The 15916-nt window shown below is 45.0% G+C and overlaps 1 protein-coding gene across 1 annotated transcript in view; it reads left to right on the top strand.

Moving 5' to 3' along the window:
• Nucleotides 1–15916, top strand: part of LOC124613372 — a 148340-nt gene that overhangs the window by 67784 nt on the left and 64640 nt on the right. The window contains exon 4 of the mRNA XM_047142073.1: nucleotides 3667–3905. Coding sequence (XP_046998029.1) covers nucleotides 3667–3905 — 239 coding nt within the window. The remainder of the gene's footprint in view (nucleotides 1–3666; nucleotides 3906–15916) is intronic.

Raw genomic sequence — 15916 nt, 5'->3', positions numbered from 1 at the left:
TCGGGTATAGCACTCCACGCTGCTTCCACAGGTTGCCAAAGTTGATCTTCTTAGCAGCATGTTCAGTAACGTGCGCTGTGCCTACACCAGCACTGACCTCAGTCATCACATCTTAGCAGCGGATGGTGTATCCCAAGGCAGTCGTTCCGCCATCATCGACCAGACGTTTTCAATAGGTGAGAGACCGGCAGAACACGGAGGCCAAGGCGGCAATGTAATCCGACTGGCGACGAAGAAGTCTTGAACATTGCGTGACACGCGCACTATCATGCTGCAGTGTGGCCATGGGCAAGCTCCGAAAGTATGGGTGACAACAGACTCCAGCACTTCAGAGATGCAATGTTGGCTGGTTTGTGTACCGGCAATGCATACTAGGAGGGTGGAAGGGGGTTTGGATATGGAATCCGGTATCACCCAAAACCATAATACCGGGTGCAGGACCATTATGGCAATGCATAGAGCGACAATAAAAAAATTGCTCTGAACACTATGGGGCTTAACATCTGAGGTCATCAGCCCCTAGAACTTAGAACTACGTAAACCTAACTAACCTAAGGACATCACACACATCCATGCCCGAGGCAGGATTCGAACCTGCGACCTTCGCAGTCGCGCGGTTCCGGAATGAAACGCCTAGAACCTCTCGGCCACGGTGGTCGGCCCATAAAGCAACAGTTCAACAGTCTCTCACCACGGTGTCCCCAGATGCCCGCAAAATCGGGATTCGTCTGTAAAAACAATGTCTTTCCATTCGGTTGTTCATGTCCGTCATTCATCTCATCAAACCGAGCGAGGTGGCGCAGTGGTTAGCACACTGGACTCTCATTCGGGAGGACGATGGTTCAATCCCGCGTCCGGCCATCCTGATTTATGTTTTAGGTGATTTCCCTAAATCGCTCCAGGCAAATGCCGGGATGGTTCCTTTGAAAGGGCATGGCCGACTTCCTTCCCCGTCCTTCCCTAATACGATGAGACCCATGACCTCGCTGTCTGGTCTCCTCCCCCACAGCAACCCAACCCATCTCACCAATGTCGGGAAAACGCCCTTGGCGCTGACTCAGTGGTAAACATGGGATTGGACGTCTTGCGGATAGTCCACTCTGCCGCAAACGACGTCGAATGGTCCACGCGGACACTGCTGGTAGCGCAACAAACCTAATTTCGTGATGTGGCATAACGACCAGAAATGGTTCAAATGGCTCTGAGCACTATGGGACTTAACATCTGAGGTAATCAGTCACCTAGAACTTAGAACTACTTAAACCTAACTAACCTAAGGACATCACACACATCCATGCCCGAGGCAGGATTCGAACCTGCGACCGCAGCGGTCGGGCGGTTCCAGACTGAAGCGCCTAGAACCGCTCGGTCACACAGGCCGGCGCATAACGATTAATTGCTGCCATGCGCACATTATGACTGTCATCACGAGCAGTGGTGCATGAGGGGTGTGCCGTGGATTCTGTGGGTCCTGTATCCAGCGACTACAGATCTGCATCACAGTTACTTGGTTCCGTCCGACAAGATTACCGATTTCTATGAAGGATGTTCTGGAATCCCTTTAGGCAGCTACTCTTCCTCGGTCTAAAGCAGAAATGTGCTCGAAAGACGCTCGCTGATTTCTACGAGGCATACTGAAGCTGCTTACGCAAAACAACCGCACTAGAGAACAATTCCAGTACGTCCACACGGCCGCTTGTTTCCCCTTTACATAGCGCTTGCAGGTGGAGCTACGAGCGTCCTTGATCTGCGCATGCGCTTAAGTGCTGATCATGTGCATCTCCCGTCGCCGCAAACTCATGCTGCAAATTACACCTGATTTGGATACTACCTTTAGAGTGTTGCATTTGGGTTGCCTACTGCATTGTTATTTTGAGTACCGTATATTTTTCTGTACAGCCTTCTGAAGAAGAGAATTAGGTGACTGAAACCGTTAAAGAAATAAAATTTCGTCTGTGTATCTGGTTGCTGATTATTTCAACAAATAAAAACGCAGTTATTGACGATGTTGGATAAAATACTAAGTAATCTTGTAAGGTGGCATGCAAATCCAACACCTTCCATGAAAACCCTGACATGATAGCAAATCCGGCAGCATGTCACATAGCTCTGAATAAATCCTGACATTAAATTAACCAAAGTAATACGATTAATGAGTGAGCAAATGGAATACCACAGCCTAACACAAGAACGCCTAAATGCATGTCATACCTTCCCACTGTGAAACAGACGCAGTTCCGAAGGGAGAATCGAGAACAGAAGCTGAGAGCAGAACTGTGTTAAGCTAGAAGGCCCTTCGATAAGGGACGGACACCCACATCGCCCACCAACCGCCAAGACCAACCCCCAGTCAATGTTAAAATATGGAGCCTTCCAGAAGAACAGTATAGATCTTACAACAACACTAAAAGGGCCACACCAGCTGCAAGTTTTAGCGTGAGACTATACGTGTCTCTGTTACGTTGCAAACATTAAAAACATTGTCCCACCACGAAAAGTATAACGTTTCTCATTGGATGGACAGAAGTTTTGTAGGCAGAGCTTAAGGTTAACATTGAGACCCTGATTGGTCAGTTGAAAACGCAGCCAGATACCTTTTTCTTAAACCAGCTTTGGTAAATTGTAGTAAGGAGAGGTTAGAGGAGAGTTGCTTCCGAGACGGCGAGGTGTGTGGAGCTGCGCCGCCCGCCGCCCCCTGACGCTGCCTAATCAACGACAAGGTAATGAACGCACGCAATGCCGCCATAAGGCTTCAATCAGAACTGCAGAAGTCTCATCTGTTACATCCCATTTTTACGTAATACTAGTGTCGATCGTCAATTAAAACTTCATGGTACTCACATTTGCTATTAGAAGTTAAAAATCTGAAACGCGATTATTTTTCTGTTATATAATTATTGAGAAGCCAAATCAGCCACTGTAATTTACGACAAGTTAAATAAGTAATTAAAGATAATTGAGGGTCACTGTAGACCATTTTTGATAGTTTTCTCTTTTATGAAACTTAATTTAAACCTAGATTGTAGATGTGATATGGCATAGGTCATCCTTCAAACCATTGTAGAACTTGGAAACCCATTCAGGGAATATTCATTCACATTTTTGTTCAACGCAGTTGGTTTTTATCATCCTGTATTAAAATATTTCCTTTTATCAATAGTGCAATTTATAAACAATGTTTTGTGAGTAGAATAAAATTTCCAATGGTAAACTTAACTGGTTTTTCGACGTTATTTTACCAGCTAACAAAAAATAGGAAAGCCTTGAACCCCTTCCACTAAATTTAGTTAGTATTAAGATTCTTTTACAGGGAGTGCAGTGGAGCTGACGCTGAAATCATTAAGTATTTGATTATATCATTGCTATTCTCACTGAACTCTTCTGAACTGTACATGTTATGTGTGGTCTGGCGTCTCCTTACCAGCAACAGGTCCCAGGTTCAAATTAGTCCATTCCCTAAGAAACACGCTCAGAGCGTCGTTGCGCGAAAGTGGTAGGGAGACACGCCTTAGAACAAACAGACACCACGCAGAATGTTAGAATCTTTACTGTAACGCGGTAAACAATAATTTTATTAGTTGTGTAACTGCTGCGAAAATAGTGACTGAACGAAGAGTAAAGTTTACTACTCGTATTGCTACATGTATTATCACTGTTCCTGTGCAGGAATTGGCCTGCTCATGCTGACGAAGATCTGGGAGTATGACACGGGCACGATGAAGCTACATCCCTGGCACGTGTTCGTCATGGTGAGCTCGGTTCCCGCTCTCCTCGGGGCTGTTGTCTTCTCGCTCTTACCAGAGACTCCCAAGTTCCTCATGGCGCAAGGACGGAATGAAGAAGCGCTGGCCGTAATGCGGAAGATGTATGCCACCAACACACGCACCCATCCGGACACTTACCCGGTAAGCTTAACCATGTAACCATGCTGATGAGCCGAAGCATTACGACCACTGCCCACTGCGGGATGGAATGCCGCCTTATGGCGTTCAAGGCACGTGATGCGTTAAGGAAAGTATACACGGCGTTTCACAGTTCATATTACACACTTTTAGAAGTTGTAGAGGGGACTCAAGTTTTATATAGCAACCCATGTATGAAATTTGTTCGTTTCCCATATTACAAGAAAAACAAGTGCTACTCAATCGCGTGCTTGGTGTTTCTTATGCCGTCCGCCTGTTATGGTAGACTACCCAAATTCATGAATGGTACGATGACGCGTTTTCACATGATGTCCCCTGTTTCCATTGGTCTTGTTTTCACGCTTCACGATCATGCGTCAGTTGACATTACGGTAACAAGTACTGCTGTAACAGAATGCCTGAGATCACGTTCGGGGAGCAGGCCCACGTGTAGTTAATTTATGGTGAAGCTCGCCGTAATAGAAGAGAAGCTCCACATCTGTACCACGGGTACTTTCCAAATAGTGTGGTGGCTCCATCACATTCCATGTTTGCCAAAGTAGATGGTTCAAAAAATGGCTCTGAGCACTATGGGACTCAACCGCTGAGGTCATTAGTCCCCTAGAACTTAGAACTAGTTAAACCTAACTAACCTAAGGACATCACACACATCCATGCCCGAGGCAGGATTCGAACCTGCGACCGTAGCGGTCTCGCGGTTCCAGACTGCAGCGCCTAGAACCGCACGGCCAGCCCAAGTAGAACAATGGCTGCGGGAGAGTGGGAAATTCACAAGCGATAGAGCAAACTATGATGCTCCAAGATGGCGACGCACTATCATATTCTTCCTCTCGCTATTAAACTTTTTTCCATGTGGCAGAGGGGTGTAAGTTGTTGTTTGAAGGCTTCTATTTGGGCATTCATGGCCTTTGGATATCACCTGGCTGTAATTCGATAGGCGGATGGCTGCCGCTGACGTGGTTGCTGTTGGCTTTAACAGATAGCGCATAAGACGTTTGCGTACGCGAGCTGATCACAGGGTTTTAGTTTATGATGGATAATGTTGGTTATATTTAATTCGGTGGTATTCTTTTAGAGATTTGGGAGGTCGAAAGGTTTGTTCATGAAGGAACTCCCCTCCCCCCCCCCCCCCCCTATTATTTATTTTATATTGACATATGGTTTGAGTTGTGCTTAATGCCACTACTGGCTATAGGTATAGTATGGCAATGTCAAAAATTTTGGAGTTTTTTAAAAAAATATTTTTTGAAAAATCCTTTAGTGTTAACGTGTAGGGAAGTACCATTCCGGTTGCTAGTCATAATTACATCCTGTTAGATGTTATATGCTGAGTATATTACTATTAAATTATATGTGAACACATGGAGCACATGACCATGCAGCACCCCCCACAGAGGGTCCTTCGCTGCTAGTTGACTTGCTTAGCGTGAGTATACGCCATGCTTCAAGATTGCTTGTGTCGCAGTTAATAGTCATATGTTGTTGGACACTTTCTCTGAGTAGTCAAGGATGTACGCCTGGTTGGTTAGGAAGGAGCTGAAGTTTGTGGTATGTAACTTATATGACACGATCTCATTTTCTGTAACGCTGAGACGTGTTGAGTGTGCTGTTCCCTTATGTTTTGTATTTTTTTGTAACATATGTCTGAAGATGGGTGTAATCCCTAAATGCGCAACATGTTCTAATAAAAGAGTCAATTGAACATCTCATGACTTTATTGCGATTGTACAGCATTGCTTGCCAATGATTAAAATAAAAATGATCGCATGCCTCAGGCGGAATTTTTTGTCCTATATATCATATTAGAAGGAAACGCTTCATCATGTTAAAGAGAACCCACCGACGAGTACTCGTGCCTTTGCACGTGACTCGTCTGGCTGGCGTGTTCTGCATGAACAGCAACTCCACCCGTATCTCCCTCAGAATGTACAAACGATGCTTTAGGCGCATTTTGTGCCACCTGTCAATTTCTGTACGTGGATTTTACATCGTTGTGTGGGTTTTCCTCGGTTTCCAAGGCGAATTTTGTCCACTGACGAAGTGCGTTTCAGCAGGGAAGGCGTTCTGAACGCTCGAAATAGCCAAATTTGGGGTCAAGAAAACCCCAAGTTACGTGCACACGAAACCCCAAAGCCTTATAGACACGAAGATTTCAGCACACCTTCGGTATCACTGTCTGGGCGGCTATCCGCCACACACCGTCAGGTGGCTTGTGGCGTATGGATGTAGATGTAGATTGTCATGTGATTGGGCCGTACGTCTTTCCTCCCCACATAACGGGTGCCAGGTACTTGATATTCCTGCGACAAGTGGTGGAGCAATTTTGGAAGATGTACCGTTGGACATTCGGCATAAATTGTGGTTCCAGGACGATGGCGCAGCAGTACATTTTGCAGTTCGCGTCCGAAACAATCCGAATGTATTCTAACGATGCAGGTGGATCAGTCGAGGTGGATCACATGTTTTTCCACCAAGATCCCCAGATTTAACCCCTTGGGCCTTTTTATTGTGGGGTCACACGAAGAGTCCACTTTTCGAGACCCCTGTCCAGTTGCAGAGAGATCCGATTGCACGGATCATGGCTGCCGCTGAAGTGATTGACCATACACCATGCATTTTGGACGGAGTTTATGCGACCTTAACTGCGCAGAAACACTGTGTGCACAAATCTTGGTGGTCATCATATCGAACAGCTGTTGTAATATCAAAGTAAACAGGAGTGAAATCTCTACATCTTGTTTTCCTTGTAACATGCTAACGAACTATTTCCCTACATGGGTTCCGTTGTAAAACCTCTAAAAGGAAGTAATATGAACTGTGAAACGCCCTGTACAAGCGGAGCAAAGACGAATAGCGAATCATTCTACAACAATATGGGCCAATAATGGGGAAATCCACTGAGATAAGCAGCTTAGACTTAGGGCAGATTACGGCTCAGGTGTGGGAACGAGCATCTAGGAAACGGCGAAGCAGGTCGGCTGTTGGCATATTGCTATAGTAAGTATTTTTTAAAATTCTTTATTTACCAAACAAGTAAGTAAGAATTTACATTAAGTGCTCGACGGATGGCGAAACCACGTGTATGTGACAAGGTGGAGGTTGGAGGCTGGCCCGTTCTGTAAAATATTAGAGGCGGCGATCCTTGGAAGATGTGATGACAGAGTTCATTGCTGGTGTAGGCACAGCGCACATCATTGAACATGCTGCTCCGCAGAAGACGACCCAAAGGAACCGGCAATTAAGATTGCAGTGGGCACGCTGTCACCGTGATTGGATCGTGGAACAAAGGAAAAGATCGTCTGATGGGGTGAATCACGTTTCTTGTTACACGAGATCCATGGTTATGTCCGATGAGCCATCATCCAGGCGAACAGATGCTCTAAACATGCGTTGCACCACAGACACTGGACAATGCAAGCATATATGATGGACGTTCACATGGGGTTCCACGGAACTTGTGGTAGTAACTGAAGACATCATAACTGCTGTGGTCTACGTTAGCAGTACTGCGAACCATCTTCATAGCCAGTAGGATAAATCTCCGCGTCACAAGGCAACAGTGGTTTAAGAAGCATCATAATGAGTTCTGTTGATGTCTGATCTCCAGATTTGCTGATCTGATACCGATGAAACATATCTGGGACGCTATCATGCGCCAGCTGTACGCCCACAAACTATTGGCCCATAATTTGCGGGAATTGCGTGACTTGTGCGTGCACATCTCGTTTCACATACCTCCAGAAACGTACCAACGACTTTCCTATCCCATGCCACAAGGAGTCACCTCTGTATTGCGTTCCACAGGTGGACTAACACACAGGCGGTCATAATGTTTCGCCTCATCGATGTAGATGGTCCTCTTCCGAAAATTCTAGTCTATGGCTTAGTGCTGTTGGAATCGAAATATGAAATTAAAAATAATATTCAGAAGTAAGAAGGAAAAGCATTAGGGATTAAGTTTCTCGATCTGCTGTTGAAATTGAATGGTGGGGTGAGAGAGGAGGAGGAACTGAGTGACCACGAAGCTATGCTTACTGATAGAAACTTGCCACTTACACGTTTTGTATCTACATGTTATAAGGTATCACACCAAATATTTTTAAATGAAAAAGAGATAATACACTCCTGGAAATGGAAAAAAGAATACATTGACACCGGTGTGTCAGACCCACCATACTTGCTCCGGACACTGCGAGAGGGCTGTACAAGCAATGATCACACGCACGGCACAGCGGACACACCAGGAACCGCGGTGTTGGCCGTCGAATGGCGCTAGCTGCGCAGCATTTGTGCACCGCCGCCGTCAGTGTCAGCCAGTTTGCCGTGGCATACGGAGCTCCATCGCAGTCTTTAACACTGGTAGCATGCCGCGACAGCGTGGACGTGAACCGTATGTGCAGTTGACGGACTTTGAGCGAGGGCGTATAGTGGGCATGCGGGAGGCCGGGTGGACGTACCGCCGAATTGCTCAACACGTGGGGCGTGAGGTCTCCACAGTACATCGATGTTGTCGCCAGTGGTCGGCGGAAGGTGCACGTGCCCGTCGACCTGGGACCGGACCGCAGCGACGCACGGATGCACGCCAAGACCGTAGGATCCTACGCAGTGCCGTAGGGGACCGCACCGCCACTTCCCAGCAAATTAGGGACACTGTTGCTCGTGGGGTATCGGCGAGGACCATTCGCAACCGTCTCCATGAAGCTGGGCTACGGTCCCGCACACCGTTAGGCCGTCTTCCGCTCACGCCCCAACATCGTGCAGCCCGCCTCCAGTGGTGTCGCGACAGGCGTGAATGGAGGGACGAATGGAGACGTGTCGTCTTCAGCGATGAGAGTCGCTTCTGCCTTGGTGCCAATGATGGTCGTATGCGTGTTTGGCGCCGTGCAGGTGAGCGCCACAATCAGGACTGCATACGACCGAGGCACACAGGGCCAACACCCGGCATCATGGTGTGGGGAGCGATCTCCTACACTGGCCGTACACCACTGGTGATCGTCGAGGGGACACTGAATAGTGCACGGTACATCCAAACCGTCATCGAACCCATCGCTCTACCATTCCTAGACCGGCAAGGGAACTTGCTGTTCCAACAAGACAATGCACGTCCGCATGTATCCCGTGCCACCCAACGTGCTCTAGAAGGTGTAAGTCAACTACCCTGGCCAGCAAGATCTCCGGATCTGTCCCCCATTGAGCATGTTTGGGACTGGATGAAGCGTCGTCTCACGCGGTCTGCACGTCCAGCACGAACGCTGGTCCAACTGAGGCGCCAGGTGGAAATGGCATGGCAAGCCGTTCCACAGGACTACATCCAGCATCTCTACGATCGTCTCCATGGGAGAATAGCAGCTTGCATTGCTACGAAAGGTGGATATACACTGTACTAGTGCCGACATTGTGCATGCTCTGTTGCCTGTGTCTATGTGCCTGTGGTTCTGTCAGTGTGATCATGTGATGTATCTGACCCCAGGAATGTGTCAATAAAGTTTCCCCTTCCTGGGACAATTAATTCACGGTGTTCTTATTTCAATTTCCAGGAGTGTATATAGTAACTACATGCATTTTTCTGAACGCTTACGTAGTGGCCAATTTTCCGTACCTAAATCGGTAATGTAACCAGTGCCACCGCAGCAGGTTTCTTGATTGGTTATTCTGATTTACAGGCATATTTTCTTGGCGTCTTCGCGCCCTAGTATCTGAAAGAATACCAAGCGGCTTAGTATTAGGCCAAATATTGCAGAACAGAGACAGCCTTAAATAATAAAACTTTTTAAATCCAGAAGTGTAACAGAGGAATAGCTTAGTATAGAAAAGTGTTTAAATAGAAGTTAGTTTCATCTGTTGTATTATGAGAGTTTATTGGGAATAACTAACTCTTACTGGGTTAAACATCCTGGGCACTTTTACGAGTAGTATGGCCACTTCTCCCGGCCAGATTGCATTTTGTCATTAGTGATCCACAGAAGAAACTATCAGACTAAAAGTAATAAGAATTTGTAGGCCGGAAGACTGAAGATAGATATATAAGTAAGGTAAGAAGAATAATATAAATGATCTCTCTTACATCAGATGACTAAAAAAAAAATTCTAAAAAATAACAGACAATATTCCTCTGTTAGTCTCACTGACAACACTGACTATGAGTAGATGAGTATTGCTGATGCTGCCCCAGACCTGCACCAGGCCTGAGGTCTGAGGTTACAGGCAACATCCAACATCCGTCTATTACTGCCGATTTCCCCCGCCCTCACCTCTTCTGGCAATTCCAAGCTACTTTATTCAGTAAATTTAACCAACTATAATAATTAAAAATTCAAAAGAACTATGTATTTTATCCGATATTTAAAAAATTAAAATATCTCAAGGATGAAAAAATTGGATTTGAGAATATAGGTTTATTTTTTAAAAAAATTCCAATAAAATGTGAGGTTTTTAAAAATCTAATACAATTGTTTCCTTATGTGTGGGTCAAATTTAGATTTGACATTTTTGTTGAAAGAAATGATAAACCAAGAGAGAACAAGGTTAAATGTGACATTTGCAAAGTTTATTTTAAACCATCTATAATTATAGAACATTTGAGAAACATAGATATTATTCTTGGTATTACTGTATTAAAAGGAATTTATGGAGATGAAGAATACAAAACGAGATGTGATAGCTATGATAAACTGATTCAGAAATATGGAAAAAATAGGAATGTCAAATCCTCTCTTTCTCATGACTGTAAAAAAGTACTAATTATCAAGTTGAAGACTATAATTTACCAATAAATAATTTACCAAAAATATTAAAAATACATTAAAACTTCTATGCTATACGTTGTAAATATGGCTCACTGAATAGCCAAAAAATCTAAATGTAGAGAGTTAAAAAAACAGAGAATACAATAAAAGTCTGGTAAATTCATTCCATAGTTATATTGAATTTCAAATAAATAAGAAAATCACTTCACTTTACTTTCAGCTGCCCTGTCTCAGCTGCTTTTGAAAGCAATTTATTCTATGTATTTAAGTAATAGTTTTGCATCTCTAATTCTACCTACTTTTACACAAATCTAATAAAAAATTTTCTCTATATATGCAAACTTAAAATAAAATTTGTTCTATAAATAAAATATGTACTACAAATAAAAAATATAGAATAGCAGAAAACTTAGCAATAACACAAAACCAACTAGTGAGAGAATTGACTTATGGCTAATGGCAGAAAAATTAAATAATAATTCTCTTATTACAAATATAGGAGACATCATCTACACAAAATCAGGAAAAAAATTGGAAGAATTTAAGCCAGCTACAGAACCATTCTGCAATAGTATTATGCTAGTTAAAATTACACATTTAATGCATTGTAACAAAGATGCAGGCAGAAGACAATTTTTAGTTAAGGAAGAAATATGTGGGTCATTTAATTTATGAGGAGTACTTTCTAAATTTTGTTCAGTGAAATATGCTGTTGAAGGTAAGTTACCTCAATTAACATACTGTTTTGGGTGGGGTCCGCCTTTAGCAAAACACAATTTGGTTTTTTGTCCCATACATATTTCACTGCAGTTGCAGCATCATCAGTGGTCTTTTTTTATTATTATAGCTGTTAAACATAAGTAATTTACTTTACTGTTTAAATATATATAAATATTAGTGTAGTGTTGGCAGAAGAGCCAACACTGTGTTGCTAAAGGAGGCCGAAATGCACACTGTTAAGCTCACGCAGTCTGGCGTGAGGTCTGGAACAGGTCAGAGAAATAAGACTAGCAAAACAGGAGGTACTGGTAGAATCCCTAACTTTAATCCACAATCGGTGTACATCTCTCTTGACTGTACATAATTCCCATTTCAATATACACTGGTAATGGCGCCTTGCTAAGTCGTAGCAAATGACGTAGTTGAAGGCTATGCTAACTATCGTCTCGGCAAATGAGATCGTATTTGTCAGTGAACCATTGCTATGAACGTCGGTTGTACAACTGGGGCGAGTGCTAGGAAGTCTCTCTAGACATGCCGTGTGGTGGCGTTCGGTCTGCAATCACTGACAGTGGCGACACGCGGGTCCGACGTATACTAACGGACCGCGGCCGATTTAAAGGCTACCACCTAGCAAGTGTGGTGTCTGGCGGTGACACCACATTCCTCCCCCGCAAATCGACAGACGGTTATGGCTTCCGCCCGCCGTGGGGAGGACCCCATGTTGACGTATGCGACGAGGTGGGGAGCCTAACAACAGGCGAGGCTGTGCCACCCGCACCCTGCCATTCGGTCCGAGGGGAGCTAGGAAACGCCTGAAAACCTAGTCCAGGGTGCACGCCAACATGCGGTGTATGCGCCCATAGAGAGACAGGAGGGGCCGAAGGGTCGACCTCCATTGCGTCGGGGTACCCGACGGGCGTAGACGACATCTGGTCCGGAGCGGGCAAGAGTTCCATGTCGGAGGACAGCTGGTCACGGGAAGCGATCGGCGGCGCGTGACCCAGGGAGGCGCTTGGCGGCTGCAGCGAAGCGTCCACCGCGGGCGTCGCCGGCGGGAGAACAGGCGGCGGCGGCGGCGGCGCGTCGCCATGGGGCAAAATGGAAGGCAGTGTCGGTAGCACCTGGGGATGAGGCGAGCCAGTAGATGGGTCCCCAGGGCGCTGACCGGACGGCACCGTCGCTGAAAGCAGACGGGGAGCGGCAGAACCCGTGCGACGACAGAGGCGCAGCTGATTGAGATGCCGACGCACCTCACCAGAGGCCCCCAAAACCAAATATATAGCGCGGCCGAGGCAGCGAAGAATGTGCCCTGCAAGCCAACGCCGTGAACCACGATAGGTGCGATAGTATACAACGTCGCCTGGAGCAAAAGCAGGTGTCTGACGCTGCACAGGAACCTGATGCGGCGGATGTAGCAAAGACATCAAGGTTCGATGAGGACGATCGTGGAGCAACTCAGCCGGCGAGCGACCATCTCGGGGCTGAGAGCGATACGAGGACAAAAAGAGCAACAACGCGTCCTCCCGAGAATGCGACTCTTTCAACTTCAACATCTGTGACTTGAAAGTCCGGACCAATCGTTCAGCGGCACCGTTTGACTGAGGCGAAAACGGCGCGGATGTCAGATGTTGAATACCATTGGCCATGCAGAATGACTGAAATTCTGCGGACATGAATTGTGGGCCATTGTCGGAAACAATAGTCTGTGGAAGACCTTCAATGCAAAAGATAGCGGATAACGCTTGGATGGTGGCAGTCGACGTCGTGGAAGACATCCGGACAACATAAGGAAAATTACTGAAAGAATCTACCACAACCAACCATCGAGCATTCCAGAATGGACCAGCAAAATCGATGTGTAAGCGTTGCCAAGGGGAAGTGGCTTTTGGCCATGCAAAGAATTTCCGCAGCGGTGCGGATTGTTGTTCGGCACACGCCATGCAAGAAGAGCACATTTTCGTAATCGCAGCATCGATTCCGAACCAAGTACAGTGCTGACGAGCAAGTTGTTTCGTTCGCACTATACCCCAATGCCCTTGGTGGAGAAGCCGTAAGACTGAGGACTGTAACGAACGTGGGACTACGACCCTGGACTGATCATTATCAGAACGCAATAACAAAACACCACGTCGAACAAAAAGTCTCTCCTTGGGAGCAAAAAATCGGCGAACCAACGGATCCTCGATCCGTGACTTTGACAAGGGCCATTGAGTAGCAACAAAACGCAAAACGGTAGCAAGGACAGGGTCAGCAGCAGTGGCTGTAGATACACGACGAAAATCAATCGGAAACGATTCAACCACTTCATCGGTTTCCGCATCAATGAACATGCAAGCAAGTCCGAAAGAATCGAATGCTCTATCCTCAGCAACAGGCAAACGGGACAACGCATCGGCGTTTCCGTGCTTAGCAGTGGACCGATACAAGATATCGTAGCGGTACTGCGAGAGGAAAATATACCAGCGAATGAATTTCTGCGCTGTACGTGGAGGTACAGGCTCGTTCGGATGAAAAAGCGACGTCAGGGGTTTGTGGTCTGTGATGATGGTAAAGTGACGACCATACAAGAAATCATGAAACTTAGTAACACCAAATACGAGAGCCACAGCTTCTATCTCTATCTGTGAATAATTTCTTTGCGCAGACGAGAGCAATTTGGACGCAAAGGCAATAGGGCGATCGTGCGAACCATCTTTGTGCGCAAGCACAGCACCGATCCCGAAATCCGATGCATCTACCATGAACAAAAGAGGATTCTGGGGATCGAATGGCGTAGGGCAAGTATTTGACAGCAACGCCGATTTCAACTGGCGAAAGGCGCGTTCGCATTCCGTCTTCCAGACAGATATTTGAAGAGCACATAAAATTGCGTATTCATGCCTTCTTACCACATGGTGTCGTTTTCCTGCTGTATTACGTTTTTACAGTGTCTGTTTTTCTTTACAGTTTGTCACCTGCAACAATATACGGCTCAATGTAGGCAAAATATTTATGCAAAAATTACGATTTCTAAACTGTTATGGCTATACCTGAGATTAATAATTTATGTGGTGTGTGTCTATTTACATTATGTTTCACTTATAGTTTCTTTTTTTGTCATCTTCTTCATTGTCAAGTTCTCTGCATTAAGTTGCCACTGTCACTCTCACTGTCGCTGTTTACCAGTTGTAATAACAAGGTGGCGGGTAGTGGAACAGTTGAAGGTGTGAAAACAAGATGGTGGACAGTGTAACATTAGAAGATGTCATTGGCGGTTGTTTTGAATTTCCCAGAGGTGTGTGTGTGTGTGTGTATGTGTGTGTGTGTGTGTGTGTGTGTGTGTGTGGAAAGAGAGAGAAGAGAAAGAGAGAGAGAGAGAGGGAGAGAGAGAGAGAGAGAGAGAGAGAGAGAGAGAGAGAGAGAGGGGGGGGGGGAGTAGATTTGAGCATTTATCATTATTTTTATAATTATATATATTTATGTATTTATTTTTAGTTTTATATGTATTTGTGTATGTGTGTGTTATGTGTGCACGTAGGGAGGGGGGAGTTCTATAGGTTGGTATTATCTAATAATCACAAAAATAATCTAATAATTTAATATAAAACCTAATCTAAAATCTAATAACCTAAAAATAGAAAGCAGTGAAACATGTCTGGGACAAAAAACAAATTGTGTGTTGCTAAAGGTGGACTACACCCAAAAACGTATGTTAATGTTATAGAAAAAACAGACAAAAGAACTTCAACCTCAAGATTAATATCTAAGTTACCTCTTCCTTTAGATACGAATACATCAACAAGTAGGTACTCATGTAATGTTGTTGTTGTGGTCTTCAGTCCTGAGACTGGTTTGATGCAGCTCTCCATGCTACTCTATCCTAAGCAAGTTTCTTCATCTCCCAGTACCTACTGCAACCTACATCCTTCTGAATCTGCTTAGTGTATTCATCTATTGGTCTCCCTCTACGATTTTTACCCTCCACGCTGCCCTCCAATACTAAACTGGTGATCCATTAATGCCTCAGAACATGTCCGACCAACCGATCCCTTCTTCTAGTCAAGTTGTGCCACAAACTTCTCTTCTCCCAAATCCTATTCAATACTTCCTCATTAGTTATGTGATCTACATATCTAATCTTCAGCATTCTTCTGTAGCACCACATTTCGAAAGCTTCTATTCTCTTCTTGTCCAAACTATTTATCGTCAACGTTTCACTTCCATACATGGCTACACTCCGTACAAATACTTTCAGAAACGACTTCCTGACACTTAAACCTACACTCGATGTTAACAAATTTCTCTTCTTCAGAAATGCTTTCCTTGCCATTGTCAGTCTACATTTTATATCCTCTCTACTTCGACCATCATCAGTTATTTTGCTCCACAAATAGCAAAACTCGTTTACTACTTTAAGTGTCTCATTTCCTAATCTAATTCCCTCAGCATCACCCGACTTAATTCGACTACATTCCATTATCCTCGTTTTGCTTTTGTTGATGTTCATCTTATATCCTCCTTTCAAGACACTATCCATTCCGTTCA

The sequence above is a fragment of the Schistocerca americana genome, chromosome 4, assembly GCF_021461395.2.
Source record: "Schistocerca americana isolate TAMUIC-IGC-003095 chromosome 4, iqSchAmer2.1, whole genome shotgun sequence".
In the NCBI taxonomy this organism is placed as follows: domain Eukaryota; kingdom Metazoa; phylum Arthropoda; class Insecta; order Orthoptera; family Acrididae; genus Schistocerca; species Schistocerca americana.
The sequence above is the reverse complement of the archived record's forward strand: the minus strand, read 5'-3'. Positions and strand labels throughout refer to the sequence as shown.